The sequence below is a fragment of the Myotis nattereri genome, assembly GCF_964212035.1.
Source record: "Myotis nattereri genome assembly, chromosome: 16".
In the NCBI taxonomy this organism is placed as follows: domain Eukaryota; kingdom Metazoa; phylum Chordata; class Mammalia; order Chiroptera; family Vespertilionidae; genus Myotis; species Myotis nattereri.
Window position 1 is genome coordinate 27,697,821 of NC_138091.1, and position 27,612 is coordinate 27,725,432.

At 41.8% G+C, this 27,612-nt stretch overlaps 1 protein-coding gene across 1 annotated transcript in view; it reads left to right on the top strand.

Annotated features, from left to right (window-relative positions):
- Positions 1 to 27,612, top strand: part of MYO1D (myosin ID) — a gene marked incomplete at its 5' end in the record, with an annotated part of 266,794 nt that overhangs the window by 148,943 nt on the left and 90,239 nt on the right. Inside the window, 4 exons of the mRNA XM_081110278.1 lie at positions 6,480 to 6,703; positions 8,899 to 9,043; positions 9,570 to 9,674; positions 20,706 to 20,819. Of these exons, the coding sequence (XP_080966404.1) occupies positions 6,480 to 6,703; positions 8,899 to 9,043; positions 9,570 to 9,674; positions 20,706 to 20,819 (588 nt within the window). The remainder of the gene's footprint in view (positions 1 to 6,479; positions 6,704 to 8,898; positions 9,044 to 9,569; positions 9,675 to 20,705; positions 20,820 to 27,612) is intronic.

The window sequence follows — 27,612 nt, forward strand, 5'->3', positions numbered from 1 at the left end:
TGAGGAACTATATTAAAGGGTCGCGGCATTGGGAAGGTTGAGAACCACTGCGTTAGATGCTAGGCATAAAGGAAGAAAAGTCAGCACATTGGTGACACAAGGTAAAAGCCCGGCTGTCCCTGACCAGATGGTGAGCCACTTCGACATTAGATGGAGGTGGGTCTGGGTCTGACAAGGTGGTACACACCTTCAGAAAAATTTTAAACATCCCCAGACACCTCATTGTATCTGCTCAAATGCCCAGACACTTGACCAGAACCCTGTAGTTCTGGGTCAAGAAGCAACTTTGAGAAAGACTTAACCTGAGAAATTTTGACGATGAATTATCCGTTGGGTACCTTCTTTTTAAAGAAAACAAACCAAACTATAAAGAAAGCAGCCTCTTCAGTACAGCTCCACCGAGGGTTAGCTTTTGTGCAAAACTGGCTCCCGAAGGGCCCGTCAGATTGACCTGACCTGTTGACTGGAGTAATTTTAGTTTCATTTGCCTTCAAAACAGTTATAATTTGGGTGTTGCTAGGGTTCATGTTAAGCTGGGCTTCTGACTGTAATTGACCAAGAGGTTCAATTGCTTCTTGAAGTTACAGTTACCAAGGGGTTGTCAGATATGGCATCGTCGTAGTAAAGAAATCATTAATGGGCAACAGTTGTATGCACTAAAGAATTGCTAGGCTAATGGATCTGGACAAGGCCACATAGAAAATGTATGAGTCCTACATGAAGGTTCACAGGTTGGCTAACTGGGCAAGTGAGCCTACCAGATCCAGATGAAGCAGCTCAGGGGTGGGCGTTTCTAAATTACATTCCGAGAGGCACGCGCGCACACACACACACACAGTTAAGTTCACCAGCAGGGCTTATAAGGATCAAGCTCACATGCACTTCGCTTTTTTGTTGTTGTTATAGGGGGTGCATGTTTTTTTGTCTCTGTCTTTATTTTAATGGTTTTAATTTGTTGATTGACTAAAGATTTGGTTGTTTCATTACTTCTTAATTTTCCCCTAGATCATCTCAAAATACTATTTCTATCTATAAAACTAAGGAATAGCATGTCAAGAACTTGCTAAGAACCTACCAATTATACCCACTGGATTTTATTTTCTTCTCGGTACATATTATATGAGGGGTGAGGGGGAAACATGGAGAACTAGGAAAAAAGGGGAGCTGGCCTGTGTTTATTTCTGAGACTAAACTGAAGATGTGTAATTGACCTACTCCTTCATAGAGTGTAAACTAGAATCCTTCATTTCTTGCAAAGTACATCTCGTACTTTAATGACTGCCAGATGTGGCTTTGCCGTGCCTGACCACGGAGGAAGTGTGCACCAGGGGAAAGCAGGGCAGGGTTAAGGCGGCAGGATGAAACCTCTGGTTAAACATGACAGATGGTATTTACAGCCACTCTCTCTCTCAGAAACCCTCACTGAGCAGGAAGGGGTGAGAACTGGAGAAACCCCCAAGGACGGATGGAACCATGGGGAAACAGCAGCAGACAAGAGGCATCTGCCTGGTTTTGGAAGTAAATGGATGTGTGGTTAGTTACTCTCCCAAGCAGGTGGAGAAGCTGAGATCTAAGTGCCTGCAGAGAAGGCAGACGAGAGAGCCAATTCACCTGGCCACAGGGCTCTGGAAAGACTCGGGAGTGGGAGGGACCCGGTAGGGGTGAGGAGTAGAGCTCCAGGAGCAGGTTGACGATAAAGCTACAGGTTCATGCCCTGGCCAGCTGGCTCAGTTGGTTAAAAATTTGTCCTATACACCAAAAGGTTGCAGGTTTGATTCCTGGTCAGGGCACATAACTAAGTTGTGGGTTCAATCGGGTCAGAGTGTGTACAGAAGGTGACTCATCAATGTTTCTCTCTCACATTGTTGGCTCTCTCTCTCTCTCTCTCTCTCTCTCTCTCTCTCTCTCACACACACACACACACACACACACACACACACACACAAACACCCAATAAAAAAGGCATATCCTTGGGTAAGGATTTAAAAAAAATTAAACTGCAGGTTCACAAAATTCCTTCCCCCAAATTTCCTGAAATTAACAAAAGTGTAAAAATAACAAATCATGTCATCAACCCTGAAACCAAAAAGAGATCTCAACTTTATACCATAAACTTTGAGAAGTGTCATCCAAAAATAAAAACTTGGACCAATTGAAAGAAGGTGCTAAAGAAAAAAATAATATGTTTGCCAAAGAAAAGACTGGAACGTGGCGAAGTACAGGAGGGAATTCTGAGAAGCTTTGCTGCTTTTCAAGGCTTTGGCTTTTAGTATAAAGATATACCAGAGGGAAGGCTTAGAACAACCCACACCTTCACTGGGGACCCTTCCTTCCATCAAGAAGACATCTTCCCTTAGGCAAGAAAAGTGAAGGAAGTTTACCATCTTTCCTGCCTCTGATGCATCAATACATGGGCAAGGAATAGGGGACGCATCTGCTAGGAATAATTATTACAGCCACAAGAAAAATCTCCACAAGACATAGCAAAAAGAATGTCAGGAGCCTACGGTACCCCCAGGCAGGGGAGCAGACCTCTGATGCTCTCCTTTTATTTGTATCAGGGAAGGAACTCAATGACCCCTGAGCCTCAGCTCTCTCTTCACTCTGCTTGAGCAGCTGAAAGATGGGATGAGGCATATAAATCATGGACATCCCGTCCATGCGATCCATGGAAGAATAAAATCAGATCCAATCGGAAACTATTTGGAGTAGATGGAATGCTGAGAAGGAAAGATTTCAAGTCATACTGACATATGACTAATGCAAACAAATTCTGCATATACCAAAGGAGACAAAAATTCAGATACTCATAACAACCAATGTATATAGGGTTCCAGCTCCCCACCAGGCACTATTTGGTGTGCATTGTCTCCTTTAGTCCTCATAATAGCACTACAAGGTAAGCATCGTTATCATCCCCATGTTTACAGATAAGAAAACTAGGTTAGGAGCTTGCCCAAGTTAAACCAGCTGGTAAGAGGGGGGTCAGGACTTCAACACAGGCAGTCTGAGTCCAGGGGCTGTTCTCATCTGCTCTGCTCTTCTCCGTCACGAAACACACAACATTGTAGGCACCTGCTTTGTACTCTCAGATTAAAGAGAATAGAAATTCACTGGCCATGCACCCTTTCTTGAAAGCTTCTGGAGGGAGGAAAACCAAGAAAAAGAAACACTTGCGCTCAGGAATCCAACAGGAAGAGAACAGTGGCCTGAAGAGGAATGTGAAAGAGAAAGGTTCGATTGATGGGCTTGACAACTGGAAAAATTATTGTTGACTATTTGATGGGTCTATTAGAGCATTTGGCATTAACCGTAGGTGTCCTATATAATGAAAGGGTAATATACAAATTGACCCTAATGACAGAATGACCAGTCACTATGATGCACACTGGCCACCGGGGGGCAGACGCTCAACGCAGGAGCTGCCTCCCTGGTGGTCAGTGCACTCCCACAGGGGGAGCTCCGCTCAGCCACAAGCCGGACTGACAGCTGTGAGTGCAGCAGGGGTGACGGGAGCCTCTCCCATCTCCTCAGCAGCGCTAAGGATGTCTGACTGTGGCTTAGGCCTGCTCCCCAGGGGACATCCCCTGAGGGCTCCCAGGCTGCGAGAGGCACAGGCCAGGCTGAGGGACCCCCCTTTCCCGAGTGCATGAAAATTCGTGCACCGGGCCTCTAGTATAGTAAATAAAGCAGACTTTTAAAATAAGACAGCTGTTAACAACAAGTTAAAACAACTTTCCCTGACATAGTAATGAGAGGGAAGTCTTATTATATAGTGGTGAATCAAATTAATATGGATATGGTATTTAAATTGTACTATATAACAATAATATAAACACTGTTGACTTTAAATTTTTAAATGTAATTATTATGGGGATGATAAAGGAGAGGTTCGAGTGATGGCGAGAGAGCTACATCACCAACTTCTGTAATTTGGGTATGTCTGAAAGGATCAACCAAGAAATAATAGTGTGTGTGATATTAGTAAATACCAGAAGAAGTGGTTAAAGTTGTTTGTGTGGAATGGGACTTCGAGGTGGGGTTAGGTGGGCAAGGGAAGAGCTATTGTCTTTTCTCTGTAACATTTCTGTACTATTTGATTTTTTCAACTAGACTAAACCAAGAATACAGATGACATTTTAAAGGTGGGGGGAAAAAAACAACTCCTATGCCTTAAAAAGCACTTACTTTTAAAATGTTTTTTCCAAGTTGCTAAAGCATCTAACCAAAAACATTTTAATAAGAAGCTCTATAAAACACTTCTTGGAAATTAAATATTTTTTTTATATGTAGATGTAGCTCCAGGGAGTCTTACTTTCCTTCCTCCTAAAAGAAATGCAGCAAACAGTATGAAACTTTAAAAATGTGTTTTCTTTAAGAAATTGAATCACAGACGTCCACCCTGTAATTGTATTCTTTTGGTTTTTCAAGATACTAAAGAAGGAACCTTTATTTTAGTGCCTGGGTGGAGGCGTAACAAAGCCATTTGTAGGATGGATTCAGCTACAGAGCAGGGGGCCCTTTTGACTAAAAAGGGTTTCTGTACTGAGGCCACAGAGTGAGTTTCCATTGCCCCATTGTCTATATATTCTGTTTATATGTGAACTCGAGGTTCCTACCACAGATTGCTCCTCGTCATGTTTTCCTTCCACATTATGGTTTTCCTGGACCTGTTGGTTCCTCTTTGGGGTCCCCTGATGACCTCCTCGCATGGAGCAAGCAAACAGATCTATTGTGCAGCAGGCTGGAAAGGGAGAGCATTGCAAACACATGGTGCCAATTTAGGAGTCTGCACCAAGAGACCCAAGGTGACTGAATAAAAGAGGCGTTGCATGAGTTTTTCTGAGAGAAACTGGTGGGCACAGTTGGGGATTTAAGAAGAAATAAAAGAAACCCGAAGGAACCTGGGGAACCCATACGGTGGGCTTTGAACTAGAGGTTGCAAATCTTGGTCTTAAGAGGCCAGAGACAGGCAGGGAGATAACACCCTCAGCCTGAGAATTGGGATGGTCACTTAAGAAGCAGCAGTAAATAACTGGAACATGATGGTGGTGTACACAGGAGTTTATTGTCAAAGAAAGCCGTTAGAGTCGTTTGAGCTGTTGCAGACTGTGGTAGCAGAAAGGAGAAGAAGGGTTTGTACTGGAAATATTGTGGAAGCAAGACTTGGGGTGGTGGTGGAGAGCATGTATAGGGAAAGAGCCATTGATGAAGATTACACCAGCTTTCTCTTTGCTTGAGAGATTGAGAAGTATGGGAACCTAAAAAATATATAAGTATCTCTGCCTGGCTGGTGCGGCTCAGTGGTGAAACATCGACCCCATGAACCAGGAGTTCATGGTTCAATTCCCAATCAGGGCACATTCTTGGATTGCCGGCTCGATCCCCACTAGGGGGTGTGCAGGAGGCAGCTGATCAGTGACTCCCTCTCATCGTTGTTTCTATCCCTGTCTTCCTCTCCCTTCCTCTCTCTGAAATCAATAAAAGCATATAAATATATATATTTCCGACTTCCCCATGCTTGAATAAAGCTGGCATTGAGCCCTGGCCGGGTAACTCAGTTGGTTAGAGCATCGTCCCTATATGCCAAGGTAGCGGGCTTGGTCTCCAGTCAGGGCACATACAAGAATCAACCAATCAGTGCAGAAATAAGTGGGAGAACTAATCGGTGTGTGTGTGTGTGTGTGTGTGTGTGTGTGTGTGTCTATATATACATCTCTCTCTTCCCTCCCTCTCTCCCCTTTCTTCTCTCTGTCTAAAAATTAAAAAGCTGGCATTGAGACATATATTGTCTGATTTCTGAGCACTGAAAAGATTTTAACGACGATTCATATGGTATTGGTCATCTGTTTTATGTTTTTTGTTTTCTAAATATGTTTTTATTGATTTTGGAGAAGAAGGGAGAGGGAGAGAGAAACATCACTGATGAGAGATACTGGTCATCTGTTTTGCCCGTCCTGCAGGAACACATCTAAATCCTAGGGGGTTTACACAGCACCTGGAGAGGGGCTGCGTATAGGTCAGTTTGTAAATGCAGTGTGGCATTGCCCTAGTGGCCAGTGTACATAATCTGTGTAAAGCCAGGCTTCATAAGAGAACTGCAGATGTTGATGGCTTTTGGTTTTCTGACTCATCTTGTTCCCTTTCAACATTCTTAAAACGTTTATCCAACGTTATTTGTAGTTTGGCGTTCTTCTTTTCATGCCCATTAAGTTAAAACAGGACTCTGCTTCAAACTCAGCAGGCACTCCAGTGTAGACAGTGCTGGGGTAGACAGCTGGACCAGAATGATGGGTCCGACTCCCCACCGCCACCTGTTGGTGGCTGGCAGAATTGACATGCTTTGTCTCTGGCTGATTTGAGTGGCACATGCAAGTTCTCCCGTTGAGTTTATAAGCGGAGGAGCTTCTATGATTTCAAAGTGACCTACTACTCAGGCAGCCAGCAACACTTGTCTTTTTCTTTCCTCTGTCGTGAAGGTGTGGCGGGGCACGCTGGCCCGCATGCGGTACAAGAGGACCAAGGCAGCCCTGACCATCATCAGATACTACCGGCACTACAAGGTGAAGTCCTACATCCACGAGGTGGCTCGGCGCTTCCACGGCGTCAAGACCATGAGAGACCACGGGAAGCACGTGAAGTGGCCAACCCCTCCCAAAGTTCTCCGCCGCTTCGAGGAGGCCCTACAGGCCATTTTTAATAGGTGAGAACTTGTTCGTATGTGCTGCCTCCGTTTATGGCAGCACACTTAATGTGTCATATAAAAATCACGGGTCTGCGACCAGGAGACTGGCTCAGCTATTTGCTGTTCGAATATGTCTCCAATTTTGTCAACTTCGATTTCACAAGGCATCTGTTCCCCTCTCAAAATAGCAGAACTGTCCATTGATTTTTTTTCCCCCCTGTAGCCATATAGACAGCAGCATGCTGCCACCCCTGGATCAAGACATATTAAAGATGTTATTGGCATGCAGACTCTACTTTCTTCTCGTAGCAAAAAATAGCTATTAAAATCACCACAAATAACTCAAACTAGGATTTCTGTCCATCCTTTCTGCACAGTGGTTGTCTGTCCTGCTTACCTTAAATTCACGAGGAGTTTATAATACATGCCACTGCCCAAGTCCCACCTCCAGAAATACCTGTCTAATGGAGCCGGGGAGTGGGGGCCCAAACAGAGGTCCTTTTTAAAGTTTCCCAGGAGATTTTAAATTACAAGGGAGGAAACAACTGTTTTAGAGCACACGGTATTTTTTAAATAAACAAGCGCCTATGTAAAATTTGATACCTTTCCATCCAGTCTTCATTTTTTTAAACTGCCCTGAATCTGAGTGTTTAGTTATTTGTAACTCCTTGCTCCTGATTGTTTGAGCTTATTTGTTGCCAGTGTGCACCAGATACATTTAGCTCTGTCTTAGGTGCAGCTGTCTAGTCCCATAAGCTAAGCTAATGGTCCTCAAATGCGGTCATTTGGTGGCATAATGGTCCACATGGAACACTGAAGTCATTGAGCGATTGGGTGTAAATTGGTGGCAGATGTCAGAAGATAAAAAAGTGCATGGGAAGAAAATTTTATATTACATATCTCATTTGCTTTACAAGCAAAAGAATGACTGCTCATAAAAAGAAAAAAATCAAACAGTGCAGATTTATTGAAAGCAAAAGTACCTAAACTCTCAGGTGTAGTGCTATCAATGTTAGTTGTAGTCTTGGCAGCCTTTTTAATGCATGGCATGGATAAGTGTTTCTTCATGAATTGTATTCTCTGCAACCTGCATTTTTTTACATAATCTAAAACGTAATTAAGTGATACATGAATACATGCTCATTTTTTTAAAGTGAAATAACATAAAAATATATAGGATATAAAGTTGAAATCCTCCACACCTCCTCTTGTCTCTCCCCATTTTATTTCTTTCCCCTGAAATAACCACTCATTAACAATTAGTTTATATCCTTCTAAATCTTTGTCCTTGCACTTACAAACACACATGCGTAAGAGACAGCATGATGTAATGGTTAGGAACACAAACCCTGGAGCCTGGGTTCATATTCTAGCTCTGCCACTGAACGGCTGTGTAACCTTGGGCAAATTCATTAACCTTTCTGTGCCTCAGCTTCCTTATCTGTAAAAGGACGGTAACAATAGTACCTGCTCATAGGGTTGTTAAAAGAATTATGAGTAAATACGTATGTAAAGCATTTGCTCATTCTGTGAATGCATATGCATCTAGAGTCACATATAATTTGGAATTTTCCCCCTCTTTTACACAAGCGAGATTATAAGTATGGTTATATGACTTGACTTAGAAATAAGTCTTGAAGACCTGTGCATGACAACAAATAAAGATCTGAGTAATATTTTTAATGGATGCAAAGAATTATTGGTTTCGATTATGTTGCTCTGTGGCCTGTACAGTCTTCCTTAGATTTTTGAGGTTTTATGTATGGCCTAGAATTGATTAGTTTTTGTAAAATTTAGTGACAATATACACTCAGCACCTGCTGTGCCACAGGCACTGACCTAGGTTCCAGGTATATGGGGACAAACAGCCAAGATGCAAACGACGGTCCCAGGCATCTTAGGGCTTGCAGTCAATGAGCATTTTGAAAAGACTGCGCCTGCTCAGTTTATTGACTTGTTCGTTCTCTCTCTCTCTCTCCCTCTCCCTCCCCCCTCTCTCTCTCTGAATGAATCTTGCTAGTTGTATTAATATAGTCCAAAGGAAAACTTTTTCTGTAAAGAGCCAGATTGTGTATATTTTGGAGGCATTTTACTGTTTTTAGGGTAGCATGCAAGCAGTCTGGGTTCATTCTACTTAATGGCAGCTTCTTGTGTTTGAGAATGAATGGTCTTATGTTTCTACAGTAGAATACATTGTGTTTATTTACTCGTAGATGGCGAGCATCTCAGCTCATCAAGACCATCCCTGCTTCAGACCTGCCCCAGGTCAGGGCAAAGGTTGCAGCCATGGAGATGCTGAAGGGTCAAAGGGCTGACCTTGGGCTCCAAAGAGCCTGGGAGGGCAACTATCTTGCTTCGGTAAGTGCAGGAGAACTAAGTGGGTTCACTCCTGCTCCCTTAACAAACAAAAAAAGGAGAATTTTTCTCCAAGAATTTGTAGAAAAACTGACACCTTCAGAAACTAGATCCTATGAGCAACACTAAACTAAAAGTTTTATTGCTTCCAAGTGTACAACAGGTGACGTTTTCCCCATTTTAAAAAGAGTGTCCTGTCTCCTATCTGTGTGTATCAGGTACACGCTATACCATGGCTTTGACCATTTAAACCTTCCCTTGCATAACTCAGCAACTATTTTTAACTATCACCTTTATATCAGTTATTCCCAAAGCTCTGTTCCATCCCCTCTCAGATCCCTTATTTTAAATTTTTATAGGACTTTTGTTGTTAAAACAGCCCTTTAGTAGCTTACCACCTGGGATTGGGAGGTAAGAAGTAAGCGTGTGCAACGTCATGAGCTTAGTAATAAAGCCGTGCCCTAAAAGCTCACTTTTTCATCTGATATGCTAAGCATCATCATTCGATCACACTTCCTGTCTCTTTCAGAAGCCAGATACACCTCAGACCTCAGGCACTTTTGTCCCTGTCGCCAATGAACTGAAACGGAAGGACAAGTACATGAACGTCCTCTTCTCCTGTCACGTCCGTAAGGTAAGGCGATGCTGAGACAGACCTCCTCGGAAGGAAGAGGCTGCTTCCCATGCAGCGCCCTGAGACACGCCTTCAGTGAAACATAGCGACAGGCGCACCGCTGGCCCTGCCCTCAGGAGGCTGTGCCTGTCGGAGGGAGGCATGGATGGAAGGGCGGGGGAGACCGCAGTGTCCGAGTCAGGCTATCGGCTTCATAAGGGAAGTGGATATTTTTAGCAACCATTCTTCTTAAAACAGGAGAGGGGGAACCTCCTAGAGGTCAAGGATTTGTACTTTACTGAATTCCTATCTTTTAAACACGTACTAGTCTTCCTGTATTTAATGGTCATTGAGTACTTTTTTATACATGTTTATTGCTGGGTTTTTTAAAAAATTTTTATTGATTTCAGAGAGGCAGGGAGAGGAAAGAGATAGAAACTTCAGTGATGACAGAATCATTGATCAGCTGCCTCCTGCACACCCCCCACTGGGGATTGAGCCCACAACGCAGGCATGTGCCTTGACCAGGAATCGGACCCATGACCTCCTTGTTCATAGCTCAGTGCTCAACCACTGAGCCACGCCAGGGAGAGGGAGGAAGAACGTAGTTTGGAAAAGTGAGAAGGACATAGTGAGATTCGGAAGGGAGCGGGAAAGGTTATGTGCTAGGGATATATTTGCTCACCTGGAGCAGGATGTGTGTGGACTGTTATTTACCTGGAGATGAGAGCAGCTGGGCGAGTGGAACAGGTGGAAGTTGTAATGTGGAAGGCAAGGGACATAGTTGGTTTTTTAAAAACATTTGTTTAGAAAAAGAGAGAGAGGAAATTGAAATAACTATAAAAGAACATTTTGTAAAATTATGCAAACAAAATTATGCAAATAAATTTTAAAATGTTAATTAAGTGGGTGGACTTAAGAAAAACATTGCCTAGATTAACCCCAAGAGAGCTTTTGATATAAATACACCAGTATTTGCAGGAGGAATTAAGAAAATATCAAAGAGTTACCTCACAACAAAGGTTCAGGTTTAGGTGATTTTAGAGGTCTTTTGTTTCACATTTTCAAAAAATACATAATTACAGTGTTATTCAGATCAAAATAATGAAATGATATTTTTCTATATAAATGTGGGAAACTTTAAAATGTTAATTAACAACTAGCAAGAGTTTAGAGAAACGATTCTCACAGCCACTTGGCCTGGAGGTCAAACCCTCCCTGGTATTAGCTACAACAATCAAGGTTTAACTATAAGACTGCGCACAAAGACCACTAGGGTGTGCACCAAGGAAGCATAACAAAATGTGGAGACAAAGAAACAGGACAAAATTGTCAATGGAAGATATAGAGTTCAGAACCACACTTTTAAGGTCTCTCAAGAACTGTTTAGAAGCCGCCGATAAACTTAATGAGATCTACAAGAAAACTAATGAGACCCTTGATGTTATATTGGGGAACCAACTAGAAATTAAGCATACATGGACTGAAATAACGAATACCATACAGACTCCTGACAGCAGACCAGAGGAGTGCAAGAATCAAGTCAATGATTTGAAATGCGAGGAAGCAAAAAACACTCAACCGGAAAAGCAAAATGAAAAAAGAATCCAAAAATGCGAGGATAGTGTAAGGAGCCTCTGGGACAGCTTCAAGCGTACCAACATCAGAATTATAGGGGTGCCAGAAGATGAGAGAGAGCAAGATATTGAAAACCTATTTGAAGAAATAATGACAGAAAACTTCCCCCACCTGGTGAAAGAAATGGACTTACAGGTCCAAGAAGCGCGGAGAACCCCAAACAAAAGGAATCCAAAGAGGACCACACCAAGACACATCATAATTAAAATGCCAAGAGCAAAAGACAAAGAGAGAATCTTAAAAACAGCAAGAGAAAGAAACTCAGTTACCTACAAGGGAATACCCATACGACTGTCAGCTGATTTCTCAACAGAAACTTTGCAGGCCAGAAGGGAGTGGCAAGAAATATTCAAAGTGATGAATAGCAAGAACCTGCAACCAAGATTACTTTATCCAGCAAAGCTATCATTCAGAATTGAAGGTCAGATAAAGAGCTTCACAGATAAGGAAAAGCTAAAGGAGTTCATCACCACCAAACCAGGATTATATGAAATGCTGAAAGGTATCCTTTAAGAAGAGGAAGAGGAAGAAAAAGGTAAAGATACAAATTATGAACAACAAATATGCATCTATCAACAAGTGAATCTAAGAATCAAGTGAATAAATAATCTAATGAACAGAATGAACTGGTGATTATAATAGAATCAGGGACATAGAAAGGGAATGGACCGACTATTCTTGGGGGGGAAAGGGGTGTGCGGGATGCGGGAAGAGACTGGACAAAAATCGTGCACCTATGGATGAGGACAGTGGGTGGGGAGTGAGGGCGGAGGGTGGGGCGGGAACTGGGAGGAGGGGAGTTATGGGGGGGAAAAAAGGGGAACAAATGTAATAATCTGAACAATAAAGATTTAATTTAAAAAAATAATAAATAAATAAATAATAAAAGAGTTTAGAGAAACACTGTTGGTAGGTCATAAAACAAGCCTCAGTAAATTTAAAAGGATTGAAATCGTACAAAGTATATTCTCTGACAATAATGGAGTAAAATTAGGAAACAAGAACATAAATCAATTTAGGGGATGCACAGATAGGTGGAAATTAAGTGATACGCTCCTGAGCAACCAGTGGTCAAAAAAGAAGTCACAGGAAAATCAGAACATTTGGAAAAGAAGATACAACATAGCAAAACTTATGGGAGGCAGTGAAAGCCATCTTAGAGGGAAAGGTAATGCCTATAATAGAAGAGATGAAAGATCTCATATCAATAGCCTAATCTTCTACCTTAAGGCACTGCTAAAAAAAAAAAAAAAAAAAGCTAACCCAAAGCAAGCAGGAAAATAAAATATTAAAGATTAGAGCAGAAATCAATAAAATAGAGAATATAAAAATAATAGGAGATAAAACAACAAAACCGAAAGTTTTGGTTTTGATAAATCTTTAGTTGGACTGACCAAATACTATAATAGAAGAAGGAGATTGAACTATTCATGAAGTTTAAAAAAAAATAACTGCTAGCGTTCAGACATTCAATTCAATGTAATATAAACTTTTAACAAAATAGGAAGCAGTCTGCTTTGAACTTAGAATGAAATAAATATCACCAAGGAAAGTTTGCTGGTATCTCAGAGCGGCTACCAAAGTCCTGAGTCTAATTCTGAGCTGAATTCAGAAACCCTAGTTTATAAGTGTACCTAGGATTGGTCAGCCAATCAGGAAATGACTTTTGCTAACCCGATTTCATTGACCCGTACAAAAAAAGTATAAGCCCTAATGCCAGTAAATTTAACCAAGGAATGTACCATTCCAGCCATTTCCAAAAGTCCTCATTTCTACTTATATAGGATACTTCCTCTCTAGAATCATGGTAACTATGAAGTCACATTAGTAATCAGGAAAAGTGATCAAAGACCATTGGGTGGTGTTGACAGTCATCCTCTACTCTGGAAAAGCCTGGTGCCTCTGATTCTTTCTCTCCAGGGGTGACAATGGGATGTCTAACGGCATGTCTCTCCCTGGCTCCTCCTGGATAAAAACTGAAAAATTCTTAGCCACGCTCCTGTAATTTTTTTTTAATGTATTTTTATTGATTTCAGAGAGGAAGGGAGAGGGAGAGAGAGAGAAACATCAATGATGAGAGAGAATCATTGATCAGCTGCCTCCTGCACATGCCACACTGGGGATCAAGTCCGCAACCTGGGTAAATGCCCTGACCGGAATCAAACCGTGATCTCCTGGTTCATAGGTCAACGCTCAACCACTGAGCCATGCTCCTGTATTTCTAAGTTCAATGCAGAATAATATTTCTTCATACTATAGATTAGATTATGTCCTCTTTAGAATCTTTTTAATCCCAAAGACGTACCAAGATGAACTAGACTTGATTTCAGTAAAGCCCTCTTCTTTATGCCTTGACTTTTTTATGAAGCAGCCACTTTGTATTAACTACCGTCATAAACTGTCCTTTAAGGTGGGAGACTTCTGCAGATAGCTGCTCTCACTCTCATAATAAGTCTGACTCTCCAGGGAATCTTTCTCTCTGGCCCCCTGTGGTGCTGACTAAACCTGTAAACAGATCCTTAGAAGTGTTTAGGCAAAAGCAAGATGACAGGGATTTTTTTCTTTAGTTGAGGATTTTAGTTTGGGTAAAAGAAGAAATAAGATGAGGTCTTATCTAATATTGAGTCTGCAATCCAGTTTTTCTATTACTTTATGGATTTACGTGGAAGAAAATTAGTGTTCCTATGCCATAATTATTTTAATTTAGTTTGAATTTATAGATTTACATATGTATAGAATAAGGTTTTCTTGCCCAGCTGGTGTAACTCAGTGGATTAGTGTCAGCCCATGAACCATGAGGTCAAGGTTCCATTCCAGTCAGGGTACAAGCCTGGGTTGTGGGCTCGATCCCCAATAGGAGGTGTACAGGAGGCAGCCGACCATGTTTCTCTCTCACTGATGTTTCTGTCTCTCTATCCTTCTCCCTTCCTCTCTCTAAAATCAATAAAAATATTTTTTAAGTTTTTCTTTCCATTTTGATTTAGCTGAGTTATGCCACTAAAAGCTATCACTGAGTTGCATGACATCCCTCCCACTCGATCCATGTTTTAAGGACGATTTGAGTTGCTAAGACAGAAGGTAAAGATTTATGACCTGTTCACTTTAGGAATTACATTTTTACGTAAAAAAAAAAGAATGTAATATTTCTAAACATTGTCAGGAAAATTGCTGCTTTGAGGTTTTTGTTTGTCAGTTTCCAGATTAACTCATGGACATAGCACAGAAAGGACAACACTCTCCACTTGACCACGGTGGCCTATTGTTTGTGACTCTTGCATACCTCATGAAATTATGCAAAAGCATCTTTTCATACTTTTTTGCAACACTCATATTTTTCAATACAAATTCGCAAAAGATGAGGAGCACTACTCTGGCTTATTATTTAGATTTTATCTTCAATGTTCTCTCGTCTCCATATTCTAGGATGGCTACAAATGATGAGTGTTCTCCAGCATGGGTTCCTGCTGAACCTGAGTGTGTTTTCAGAAAGGGCCCAAGTTTAGTGTTGAACATGCTCTCTGCGTGCAGCATTCTCAGAGCCTTGAATGGACTCGTGAGTTATGAGCATCCCAGGGAAGGCTGTGGTTTGCATTGCTCCTCAATCCAGCTTGACTTGGAGCCCTTCCTTGCAGAAAGCATCACACGAGGCTAGTGTTGTGCAAAACAACCTAGAAAAGGCTGATGTCCCCGCTCTGCGGTCTCTCGTTGCAAGTCTCTGACGAGGGCCAGTTCGCTTTCATGGCAAACACTGTTGCCATGTGCAGTGAATAAGCACCACAAAGAGCAGTTACTATTTCACCACATAAACTCTATTTTACTATTTTTAAAAATATGTTTTTATTGATTTCAGAGAGGAAGGGAGAGAGGGGGAGAGAAATAGAAACATCAGTGGTGAGAGGATCACTCATCAGCTGGCTCCTATACGCCCCACCCTGGGGATCGAGCCTGACTGGGAGTCAAACCGTGACCTCTGGGTTCATAGGTCAGTGCATAACCACTGAGACACACCAGCTGGGCTCTATTTTACTCTTTATTGCTCTTCATTTTTGTCAAGACTAAAAAGTATACTTTGGTGATAAGTTTAATGTTGAACTTACTAAACTATATGTTTAGAGAATTGACTGATAACTAAAGCTATGAGGCGAAAGGGAGAAGACTGAATAAAATTCAAACTGAACCTTGAATTTTAGTTTGCTATCTTTTACCTATGGCAATATATCTTCTGTGTCCCATCCACCTGTCGTAATTTACTCAGGTGTGTATCCTACCAACACTGTAGATGTTTTCAAATGAATCTCTTAACTTCTTTGTTGCATCTTAAAAATAAGATCTTGGAAGCAGGGGTGGAGGGTTATATATCACAACTGTGCCTTCTATTCTACTTAGTGGAAGGTTTTTAGTGGTCTTTTTTGTTGTTTTGTTTTGCTTTGCTTTTCCTTCTAATCACTGAGAAACATGACCTTGTAGTTCCTCAGAATTTTTTTTTTGAAATTAAAATTATTTTTTTAAATTTATTGGTATTAGAGAGAGAAAGGTGGAGAGAGATTTGTTGTTCCATTTATTTATGCATTCACTGCTTGATTCGTGTATGTGCCCTGACAGGGGATTGAACCTGCAACCTTAGTGTATCCAGACAATGCTCTGACCAACTGAGCTACCCAGCCAGGGTGTTCCTCAGAAATTTTTAGTGCTGAATACCTTGATTTAAATATTACCCAAATCTAAAATTAAAACCTGCTGGTCAGCAAGTAGCCAACTGCATATTTATACAGTGTCCCTTCATTAGACTGTTAGAAAAAGATGTGCCTACAAATGTGAGCATTTCTGACTCTCTAGTAAAGTAGCACTCTACAGAATCACACACACGTACATTTCCTCCCAACGCCATTATCTAATTTTATTTTCTTTATACATTGTATGAAATTATTTTCACTTACAACCTTCTTATCTGTCTCATCTCCATCTGCTGTACTAGTCTCAGATTTGTACCATAACCAAGGGCTTTCTGTCATTCCTTTGTATATCATCAGCAACTTATAAAGTACTTGAATATGCACACTGTAAATTTGGGGGAAGAAAAAAATTAATCAAATCACTTAATTCAAGTAAATATTTACCAGTATAATTTTTTAAAGTTAATAGGAGTTGTATACTGGATTAACAAATGTAGAAAAATTAATTCAGTTCCAATCTCACAACAAAATTGTGAGTCTAAAGATTTTTTAAGGGTAGCTGTTATCAAGTCATACGCACGGCAAACACAGGCACAGATCCGTTTCTGTAGGCACCTCTCGCTCAGGACAGTCCGTCTGGCTGCCAGCACTCTGTGTGCATGGCCTTGTCGTGATGGCCGGCCGTGAAACTTAAGACTCTGATGGCATTTGTGGAATATAATGAACAACATAAACTGATGAACAAAAATAGATCCAGAGACATAGAAGCATCGACCAGACTGTCAAACCTCAGAGGAAAGGCAGGGGAGGGTGGGAGGAGGGGGAGGGTAAGAGATCAACCAAAGGACTTGTATACATGCGTATAAGCATAACCAATGGACACAGACAGTAGGGGGATGAGAGCATGCACTGGGGAGTGGGAGCGGCCGGGGAGAGGTCAATGGAAGAAAAAGGAGACATATATAATACTTTAATCAATAAAGAATTTAAATTTTAAAAAAAGACTGATGGGAAAAATTAAACTCATTGGGGAAAAAAAAAAACGCTTTATGAGAAATGACAATATACAAATAAATCCCAACCATTCCAGCCAGGAGAATGAATAATTTCAAATCAGCAATCTGTGTGCTTCCATAGTGCCTGCAGCGTTAGAGAGCTTTTTATTAAAGAGGTGGCTTACTCATAAAGGGGCACGCAGCCCCAGGTACATAAAAGCAAGCCGCCCTCAGTTCCTTTTCCAGTGCGGCAGTCACGGTCTTGCAGGACCAAACAGCAATGGGGATTACGCTATTGAACACCTGTGCTTTTTTTGCACTTGGGGATTTTGTCCTTACATTATGCAACCTCCCATGTGCTGCAGCCTCTCCCCCTGTTTTCCCGTCTGACGGTTCCCATATCAACACCCATTGGCCCATGTGGGGAAGGAGAGTTCCTGAAGTTACCCTGTGGGATTTAAAGCAGTGGTTGCCAACCTTTCAGACCTCACGGACCACCGATTGGCGACCGCTGATTTAAAGGACTCTCATAACCAAGGGATGAGAAGGGATGTAGTATTACTCTGTAGGTTGCCCATTTCTCTGTTGAGGGCTAGGAGGTACAAGACAAAAGGCACCATAAGATCATGACCCGCAAGGAGCTAACTTACTGTTGATGAAATAAGAAGACAGTAAATAAAAATCTGTCATGGATAGTTGGGATTCTACGTTGGTTTTGTTTTGTCTTTGTATTGAAGTAGAAAGTTTATATACAGGTAAATACTCATTATCTGCAGTGCACAGGTGAGTGAGTTTGGACTAGTACCTACACCCATGTAAATTTAAACTCTGTCGAGATACAGAGCGTTTCCATCACCCTAAAAAGCTCCTCATGCCCCTTCCCAGCCGTGTCCCAACCCCACCAGAGGCAGCCACTGTTCTCATCTCCTTTACCATACATCCGTTTTGCTGTTTCTTGACCTTCATTAAAAAAGAAATCATACAGTTTTATGTAAGATTTTTTACTTTGTTTTGAAGTGAACTTGTTAGTCTTTTTATAACTATTTTTATAATATCTGTAGCAGTTTTACAAGGAAAGCAGCTTTTTTTTATATACTTCCAATTTAAAACCATCTGTATAATCTCTCATATTGGCTGAATTCATTAGACCTAGATTAGTGGGTTATAGTCATTCGATTAATTATCACAAGGTTAATAAGTAACATGAACCTCTTGCCAAACATAGCTTCAACTGTAAGTTTAAAGAAACACAGTGCTCTACACTGCTATTTTAACAAGTTTATTTCTTATAATGAGCATCCATGGTCTAAAAATTACAAGTCAGCTGTCCTTGAAATTCTTCAAGCTTTCCAATTATTAAATGAAAGATTTGTGCTTTTAATAGAGAGATGTAGAGAGTAGCTCAACTTCGTAAGGAGAACCTACAGACTAAGGATAGATGTAACTTGATTGTGTTAGTATTTGGACGTATTGGCCAACCTTCTTTCAGGTCTTTCTTGCGGAACAAAGAGTAATGATGGTCCAGGGTTTTGCATTAGCAAAAGCACTCACGACAGTGCTCCTCCTATCCTCAAGTATCCTGCTTTAAAAGAAGAACCTTGTGCCCTTTATATCAATGTTAATTTTTAAATTTCATTCTTGATTCTATTTATATTCTATTTCTCCTACAACTGTGGAAAGAAGTTCAGAAAAAACAGCGATCGCCGAAACCGGTTTGGCTCAGTGGATAGAGCGTCGGCTTGTGGACTGAAAGGTCCCAGGTTCGATTCTGGTCAAGGGCATGTACCTGGGTTGCGGGCACATCCCCAGTAGGAGATGTGTAGGAGGCAGCTGATCGATGTTTCTCTCTCATTGATGTTTCTAACTCTCTATCGCTCTCCCTTCCTCTCTGTAAAAAATCAATAAAATATATTTTTTAAAAAAAACAAAACAAAAAAAAACAGCGATCGCTTTTCACTATAGGAATTGAAAAGGTTTTATAATGGAATGAAAACTTAAGTAAAATCTTGAAATACACATAGATAAAAAGAAAAAGGAAGGAGAAAATCAGAAACACAGAGAGAGAACATAACATCACACAGGAGCGGAAGAAATGAATAAGTAGAATAATGGCGATAGGGAAACTTGGAAGTCAGGTAAAAGAATCATAGAATCTGAAGAAAGGGGACCTTGGGAATCCCTAGATTTCCTATTGCAGCACAAACCCCCTCTACCACACCCACATCAGATATCCACTGAGCTTCCGCTTGAATCCTACGTGGGGCGCGTACTGCCTTCTCATAGGGCCCATTCTTTTTATGGATAGTCATAATGAGGAGACAGTTATTTGTGCTCTAGGCAAGCAGGCACTGTCCCTTTTTGAACATATATATTTAATGGCATACTGTCATTATACTCTAAGGAATTTAATCTGTGCATTAGAAAAGGGGCAGAATGGTTTCAATAGGGGTTACCTTTTTCTTTTACAGCTTCATTGAGATATAATTCATACAGCATCCTATGCACCATTTTAAATCACACAATCCAATAGTTATTAGTATATTCACAGAGTTGGGTCTCCATTACCACAATCAATTTTTGAACGTTTTTATTACCCCAAAAAGAAAGCCCACACTCCTTAGCCGTCATCCCTCCGAACCTCTCATCTCCCCCAGCCCTATGTAACTACTGATCTACATCCCGTTTCTATCCATTTGCTGCTTCTGGACATTTCATATAAATGGAATCATACAGTATGTGGTACTTTGTGGCTGGCTTACATAACATGTTTTTAAGGTTCATCCATGTTATAGCATGTATCAGTAGTTCACTTTCTATTGCCAATTTATATTCCATTATGTGAATATATCACATTTATCCAGTCCAGTGTCAGTTGGGTGATATTGGGTTGTCTCTACTTTTTCGGCTATTATGATAAATGCTGCTGTGAATATTCAGGCACAAGTTTTTATGTGATTATATTGTCAATTCCCATGATATATACCCCTAAGAGTGAAATTTCTGGGTCATATGGTAATTCTCTGTTTATCTGGCTTAGGAACTGCCAGACTGTTTTCCAAAGTGACCGCATCACTTTATATTCCCGCCAATGGTGGTGAGGGCTCCAGTGTCTCCACATTCCTGACCAGCACTTGTACTGTCCGTCCTCTTTATTGTCATCATCCCAATGGCCATGAAGTGGCATCTCACTGTGGTTCCGATTGACATTTCCTGGTGGCTGGTGGTATCAGGCATGTGTTCATGAGCTTATTGGCTATTTGTATGTCTTCTCTGGAGAAATGTGTATTCACAATTAAAAACCCATTTTTCATTGTTTGTTTGTTTTGTCCTTTTATTATTGAGTTCTGTATTCTAAATACAATATACATCTTATTCTTTATATGTTTTAAATACGAGTCCCTTATCCGGTATGTGATTTGTACACATTTTCTCCTAGGTGGGTTATCTTTTCATTTTCTTTATAGTGTCTGGGTTACATGGTTTCAGACTTTTAATCATTATGGGGTGTCTTTTTTTGTTTGTTTTTTTCCCATTAAGTTGTAAAATCATGGAGTTTAAATTGTAAAATTCCATAAACCTGGACACTGCTCCTGCTTCTGCATCTCCGCTACGTCCAGTGGAGTGGCCGTCTGTTAAAGGCTGCGTCTCCACAGGCAGCCACCTCTGCCCCTCGACGTTTTCCTCGCAGATCATTCGTCATCTCATGCTTCATGAGATGATAAAATTGTTGGTTGGTTTTCTTACAGGTCAATCGGTTCAGTAAGGTGGAAGACCGCGCCATTTTTGTCACTGATCGTCACCTGTATAAGATGGACCCCACGAAGCAGTACAAGGTGATGAAGACCATCCCTCTGTACAACGTGAGTGTTCTCCGCTTCTCTCCAAGCAAAGGAGTACCAGCCTGGGGTTCGGGAGCCACTTGTGGGCTGACAGTCTTGGTCACTGAAACCTTCGGGGCTTTAGGAAGCCTGTGAACCCTTGAATGTTATGCCCATCTTACGTTTTATACAGATGTTCAATTTTCTCTCAGGGGGATCCAAGGCTTCCAGTAGATTAACGAAAGCTTTTTTTTGTTTGTTTTTAAGCGTAAAGACTCTGCATTCTGTGTGATCTTTCTCTGGTCTTCATTCTACTCACGGCTTCACTGTTGTGATACACAATATGTTTTCTCATTTATTTTCATAAGGCTTGTTCTTTCTCTATGCCTAATCCTGCTCATTGCTTCGATGTGGTGACACCTAATATATTTTCTTATTTATTTTCATAAGGCGTGTTTTTCCATTTGGAAATGGAATCAGGTAGAGGAACGGTAGGGAATTACTTTATGAAAGCATTACCTCTCTTTTAAATGTAAAATGTATGCTGCTCCCAGAAGTTCTTTCCACCAATATATTTTACCTCTGATCTAAACCCACTCGGTGGCTCACTGTCTCCGCGGGCTTTCCAGATTCTGGAATCAGCTCCTTATTTGAAATGAGAAATTTGGTAGGTGTCTCTTTGAATTTCAATACGAGATTTCTTTTTCATTTTTTCCCCCTACTGTCTGAGGTCTGCTTAACAAGTGACTGTTTGGTCTAATTCTTCAGAAAGATCCTACCAGACCCCAGATCTCTTCATGTGAAAGGTGATTTTCTCTGTCTGTTAGTTCTTAATGAGGGAGGTCTGTGCCGGTCCCATGGTAGACTGTATGAGGAATATTATTAAAGAGTCTTTTAAATCCTTTTGGTCTCTGCAAAAAGGGAGTAGGAAGGACGTTGTTTTGTAGCTGTATTTTGTTAAATCAGGAGTCTCATTGGTTGTGAGGTACAGAGAAAGCAAATCATTCCTGGTTTTGCTAAATGATGTAGAACATCACTGCGGACGATTGCCGAAATTATTGCCCAGGTTGAGATTTGTCTGCATTATGCGCACCTCTCTCTCTCTCTCTCTCTCTCTCTCTCTCTCTCACACACACACACACACACACACACACACACACACACACACACACCTTTCTCCCTTTCAGGAGAAGGCTAATGGATTGCAGCTAAGAAAATGCTCTTCTAAGACATTCTTGATTGCATATATTCTTAGCAAAGACTTATAATCTTATATACCAGTCACAGTTGAAGCCTAATAACCCTGCCGTCTTAAAGTAGGAGGTGAAGGGAGATAAGGGGGTCAGATCAGATTTTGCCTAAGTCTAATGAAGTGTGGAACCAAGCAAACATAAATTGCGGTATGCATTTTATTTCTTTTTCTTATTTTCTGTTAAGTGGAGATCACTCTGGCACAGAATATAAATTCAGTAGCTAAACAACTCTTTGACCTGAAGTTATTTTCCCAACCTACCTTCCTTTTTTATGTCGACTGGTGTATATTTATATTCACGGTTCCCCTTTTCACATTATCACAATTCATGTTCCCAGTGTCATCGAAATGAATGATGTTTAACAATTGTGTTAAAGGTTAAACAGTGTCAGCAGGATGGATGCACACAGTCACAGGGGCTCTCAGTACTCAGCCCATGTCCCCTTGTGCCCCCTTATTTTCGGGCATACCGGCCTAACTTCCAGCAGCCAACATCTTTGTCAAAGGCTGTGCTGCCAGACCCACTTTGCCTCATGCACAGAGGACTCTGTGTGCCCATCAGCCTTTGTCCCAGGGTGTGCTCTGGGAGGAGCCAGCTTCAGGGTAGTGGCTAGGAGGGAGCAAGTCGAATGGGATAGGGGACTGCCACCTGGGTTGGTAAAAATGTTTTAAAGTCCAAAGCACATGTGGCAGCATATTAAGTCCGGATAATAGGGATGTGGATATATGTTATTTTATTCTTTACACCTTTTGTATGATTGAAATATTTTGAAATTAAAAACACGGTTTAAGACAGGGAACCCTTAGAAATGATAATGCTGATCATAGTGATGAAGCCGCTGAGAGGAGATAAAGGAAAACGATTTTCATGTTAACCATATTGAGTTTCAGGTGTCGTGAAACTCACAGGTATGCATTTCATAGGTAATCGAAGGTCTCATGTTGTAGGGAGGGGAAGAATTCAGCACTTACGATAAAAATTTAAAAGCAGATGTGTGTACAGCTGGAGGCTGAAATTATGAGTCTAGAGCAGCGGTTCACAACCTGTGGGTTGCCAACCTGTGGGTCGCGACCCCTCTGGGGGTCGAACAACCCTTTCACAGGGGTCGCCTAAGACCATCGGAAAACACATATATAATTACATATTGTTTTTGTGATTAATCACTATGCTTTAATTATGTTCAATTTGTAACAACGAAAATACATTCTGCAGATCAGATATTTACATTACGATTCAAAACAGTAGCAAAATTACAGTTATGAAGTAGCAATGAAAATAACTTTATGGTTGGGGGTCACCACTACTTGAGGAACTATATTGAAGGGTCACAGCATTAGGAAGGTTGAGAACCACTGGCCTAGAGGGAGGAAGGGGGAAGATTATTCAAGAACATCCATCCATTAAATGGTAGGAAAGAGAGAATTGCTGATGGGAATGAAATAAAAAGGAAATCTCTTCTCTATGGCCCTCCATTTTCTCAACGCTTTTTTAAAAATATATTTTTATTGATTTCAGAGGGAAAGGGAGAGGGACAGAGAGAGATAATCATTGATTGGCTGCCTCCTGCACGCCCCACATGGGATCAAGCCTGCAACCTGGGCATGTGTCCTGAATGGGAATTGAACTGTGATCTCCTAGTTCATAGGTCGATGCTCAACCACTGAGCCCCGCCGGCCAGGCTCAACTCTCTCTTAATGTGCTAAACAAGCCCTCATGTTTCTTCAGTTCCATCTGGTTATGGATTATTCTAGGAAAGAAAAGAACTGAGAGCACCATGTTTCAGAAGCAGCTAAGAAAGTTTTCAGAAATAAGAGTAATCGATAGAAGCAGAGAGCTAAGTGCCTCGCTCCACTCCTCTCGTGCTCTGCTTCTCCTTGGCTCCCGGGAACAGATGATGACCATAAACGGTCATAAGGAACCCTCCGCTGTGGTTCCAGTAAGGTCACAGGTGGCAGTAAGGGGGAGGAGCCTGAGCGCGACCCAGGACACACCACCACCCGGGCTTCAGAGCAGTTCTCAGGGACTGTGCTACCCTGCGGCCCTCGGCAGCATGAAGGCTTAGGTAGTCGAAGTTTCGGCCATTCTTTCCGTCTCTGCCTCTGTGTGTGTGTGTGTGTGTGTGTGTGTGTGTGTGTGTGTCTTTTTACTGTCAGTTACTTTTCTTTGCAGCATGGCCAGCACTAGGCTCAGGTCTAAATCAGCCAGCCCAGCACCCCATTAGAGTTCGTCCTACACTAACATATTGAACACAGTGTCTCAGATCAGGCCTCACCATAGCAACCAATTCTGCATGAGCCAAATTGGTATTTTAGTTCCTTGTCAAGTACTTGCAATTCTATGCATAGCCTTCCCTGACTTTTCCTAGTATACCATATATAGCATGGGCAATTAGTACAGTTCCTTTTGAGTACAATTGATCTCTTCCCTCTGCAGTTTTTGACTATTGTCCTTAGTCCCAAGTCCCATTTGGACCTGGGTCACAAATCATGCTGAGTACTGGGGTGGGTCATTAGGTTTTCCCAGTGGGGAAAGGATCAGTGGGAGAGAAGAGCTTCAAATAGGCCAAGTTCATCAGGCATCCTGGAGTCCTTGGAGTCTGCCCACCTACCCCCCTTCCAATTGCCAGAAGCCCAGTCTCTCTCAAGCAGGACTTAAAAAGTGCTACATGTGTAGCAACTTATGGTACATGTATGTGCATGCAACTAGCATCGTTGTGGCTGTTCCTGTGTCCAGTGTGCCAGATCTTTGACTCACCTATTTCCTGAAAAATCCCCTGATTATTAAAAGGCATGCAAACCAAACAAAGTGTGTCTGGGGCGACACTCAGCCCACAGGCCGCCATTTGCTAATCCTATGTTGAAAGGTCTCTGCTTGTCATTTGTTGTTCTACAGGAGCAGTAACCATACTCCAGCGGTTCTCAACCTATGGGTTGCGACCCCTTTGGCAGTCGAACAACCCTTTCACCGGGGTCGCCTAAGACCATCCTGCATATCAGATATTTACATTACGATTCATAACAGTAGCAACATTACAGTTATGAAGTCGCAACATGAGGGACTGTATTTAAAGGGCCAGAAGGTTGAGAACCACTGCCGTACTCCTTGGTCTCCTCCATGCCAAACATTAAAAATTCTAAAATCGATGATATGTTTTATTCTAGACCTTGTGTAGTAGAAACAGACACGACCCATTCCTCACTTATAAAAAACCAACAGGGTGTCAGCTTTAGAAGAATGGTTTCTACTTCAGTGAGAAAGTGAAGGAATGAAGGGACTCTTTGATAGAGGTGTCTTTCCTGCCTGGGGAACTTTCTACCCCCTCGGAGTTCACTGCTACTCCTGTCCCTGCAGCTTATAAGTGTTTGGGGTGTGTTTTTTTTTTTTTTGCCATATTTGTTTTCTCTTTCTCATGACATTTTGCCACTAAAATGGCCCTCTGTGCATTCTCCTAAGAATAAGGGCATTCTCCTTCATTGCCACGGTACTCTTTTCATATCTAAAAAATGATTATTTCCATAATATTTAATATCCAACACAACTCACATTTCCTCAATTGTTCAAAGAATGTCTTTTGTTCACCTCTTTTTAAAAAACAAAATTCAGCCCTGAACAGTGTTGCACTGAGTGGTGAGAGCATCGGCCCATGGACCGAAGGGTTACAGGTTCCATTCCTGGTCCAGGGCATGTGCCTGGGTTGCAGGTTCAATCCCTGGCCCCTGTAGTCATCCATAATGATAGTCAGTCCTGAGGTAGCTAGAGAGGAAAGTCTGCCTATGATAGTTCTTATAAATTTGTACAACCATTCTCTCGCGCCTGGACTCGTGACCACCACTGAGCATGTTACTCTCTCTAGTTGTGCGTTTTCTGGGATGTCTTATAATTGTACTCCCACAGCATATGGCCTTTGCAGACTGGCTTCTGTCACTTAGCAATAGGTATTTGAGGTTCTTTCGTGTCTTTCCATGACTTGATGCCTCGTTTGTTTTTCTTCACTGAGTAATACTCTGTTGTGTGGATATACCGTAGTCTGTCCATCTGCCTATTGAAGGACATCTCCCAGTGTTTGGCAATTCTGAATAAAGCAACTATAAGCATTCCCATGCAGGTTTTTGTATGGACACACGTTTTCAAATCATTTGGGTACGTAGCTATGAGCAAAATTGCTAGGTTGCGAGCTCACACTAAGTTTGGCTTTATAAGAACTGCCAAATCGTCTGCCCAAGAGACCGTGGCATTTTGCACTCCCACCAGCAGCTAATGAGAGTTCCTGTTGCTCCACATCCTCATTGTTACTGGTATTCTCAGTTTTTGTAAAAACGTAGCCGTTCTGACAGGTATATGGTGGCGGAATGTATTTTTCTATGACCCTAAACTGTATAACTCAGCACCCGCTGGTATCTCAGCTCATCTTTAACTAAAAGCATAGCTCTCCACACTCTGTCAGCGCCTGGCTTTTGTGCTCAGGAGATAAAGGCTGATCTTTCTGTAAAACTAAGCAAAATATAACTAAAAGAAAAACTGGGCACCTTTCCCCCCCCCTTCCCATTAGCAAAAGTATTCTATCAGTGTATCATTTAACAATGATTCCAGTCACTCTTCACAGGAAAGATAAAAATGGGAAGTCACACTAGGTTTTGGAGAGTATTGTCAGTCAACATTGTTCTTGCAGATGGTCTAGTCAGATAATTGTCAACAACAACCTGAGAATGAAGCATTCAGGTTATAGGTGGCCCCTTATTGGCCACAGAGAGACTTCCTATGTGCAAATACTGCCTGGTTATGGGTAGGGCTTCTGCCGGCTGGAATCTGTGTCATTGTCGTTAGTGTTGTCCCCCTGAGTCACTGTCTACATTATATGTGTGAGCTGTGATATCAGATTAAAGCATTAATTCCAATACAGTTGTCCAGAAACATCAAAATGTTTACCTTTAGGGGTTAGTGGGATAAGAATTGGAAGGATTTGCGGGGCTGGGAGGGAGACTGTGGTTGCTTCGGCTTGATATGGAGAACAAAGGCAGGCAGGAAAACACGCATCTAGCAATATTGTGTACAAAACTGGGGTCGCCACCCCTTTGACTCTGGGAATCACCCTGGAAATCACGGTAGATTGGCGAGGAAGGTCTCACCCCGCGGCCGGCGCACACTGCTTGAATCCGCGCGTTTCTGCCACGGGAGCCGTGTGGACACGGGCTCACCCCTGCCAGCACCCGGGGAGCTGGTTGCCAAGATTGAGTTTAATTTGCGTAAACATGAAATCTGTTCACTGGTTCCGAGTGAAATGGCATAAACTGAAGCATTTAACCTGACCTCAGCCGGAACCCGCCTTGCCCTTTTGTTGGAGAGCTGTGCCCGATGGGTTGGCTCTGCCCAGGAATGCTGTTCGATATAGTCCCTTTTTTATCAGCCCGGGCTCAATGGCCAAGGAAGCCGCGAGTTAATTACACAAACACATCCTTCCGTTCTGTGGAGAACACCAGGCAAGCTGGGGAGAGAACAGAGACGCTTATCTGAACCCATGTGACTGTGTTGTAGCAGTGAATGGACTGTAATTATGCCGGGCTTCAGGCTTTATTACTCTACCT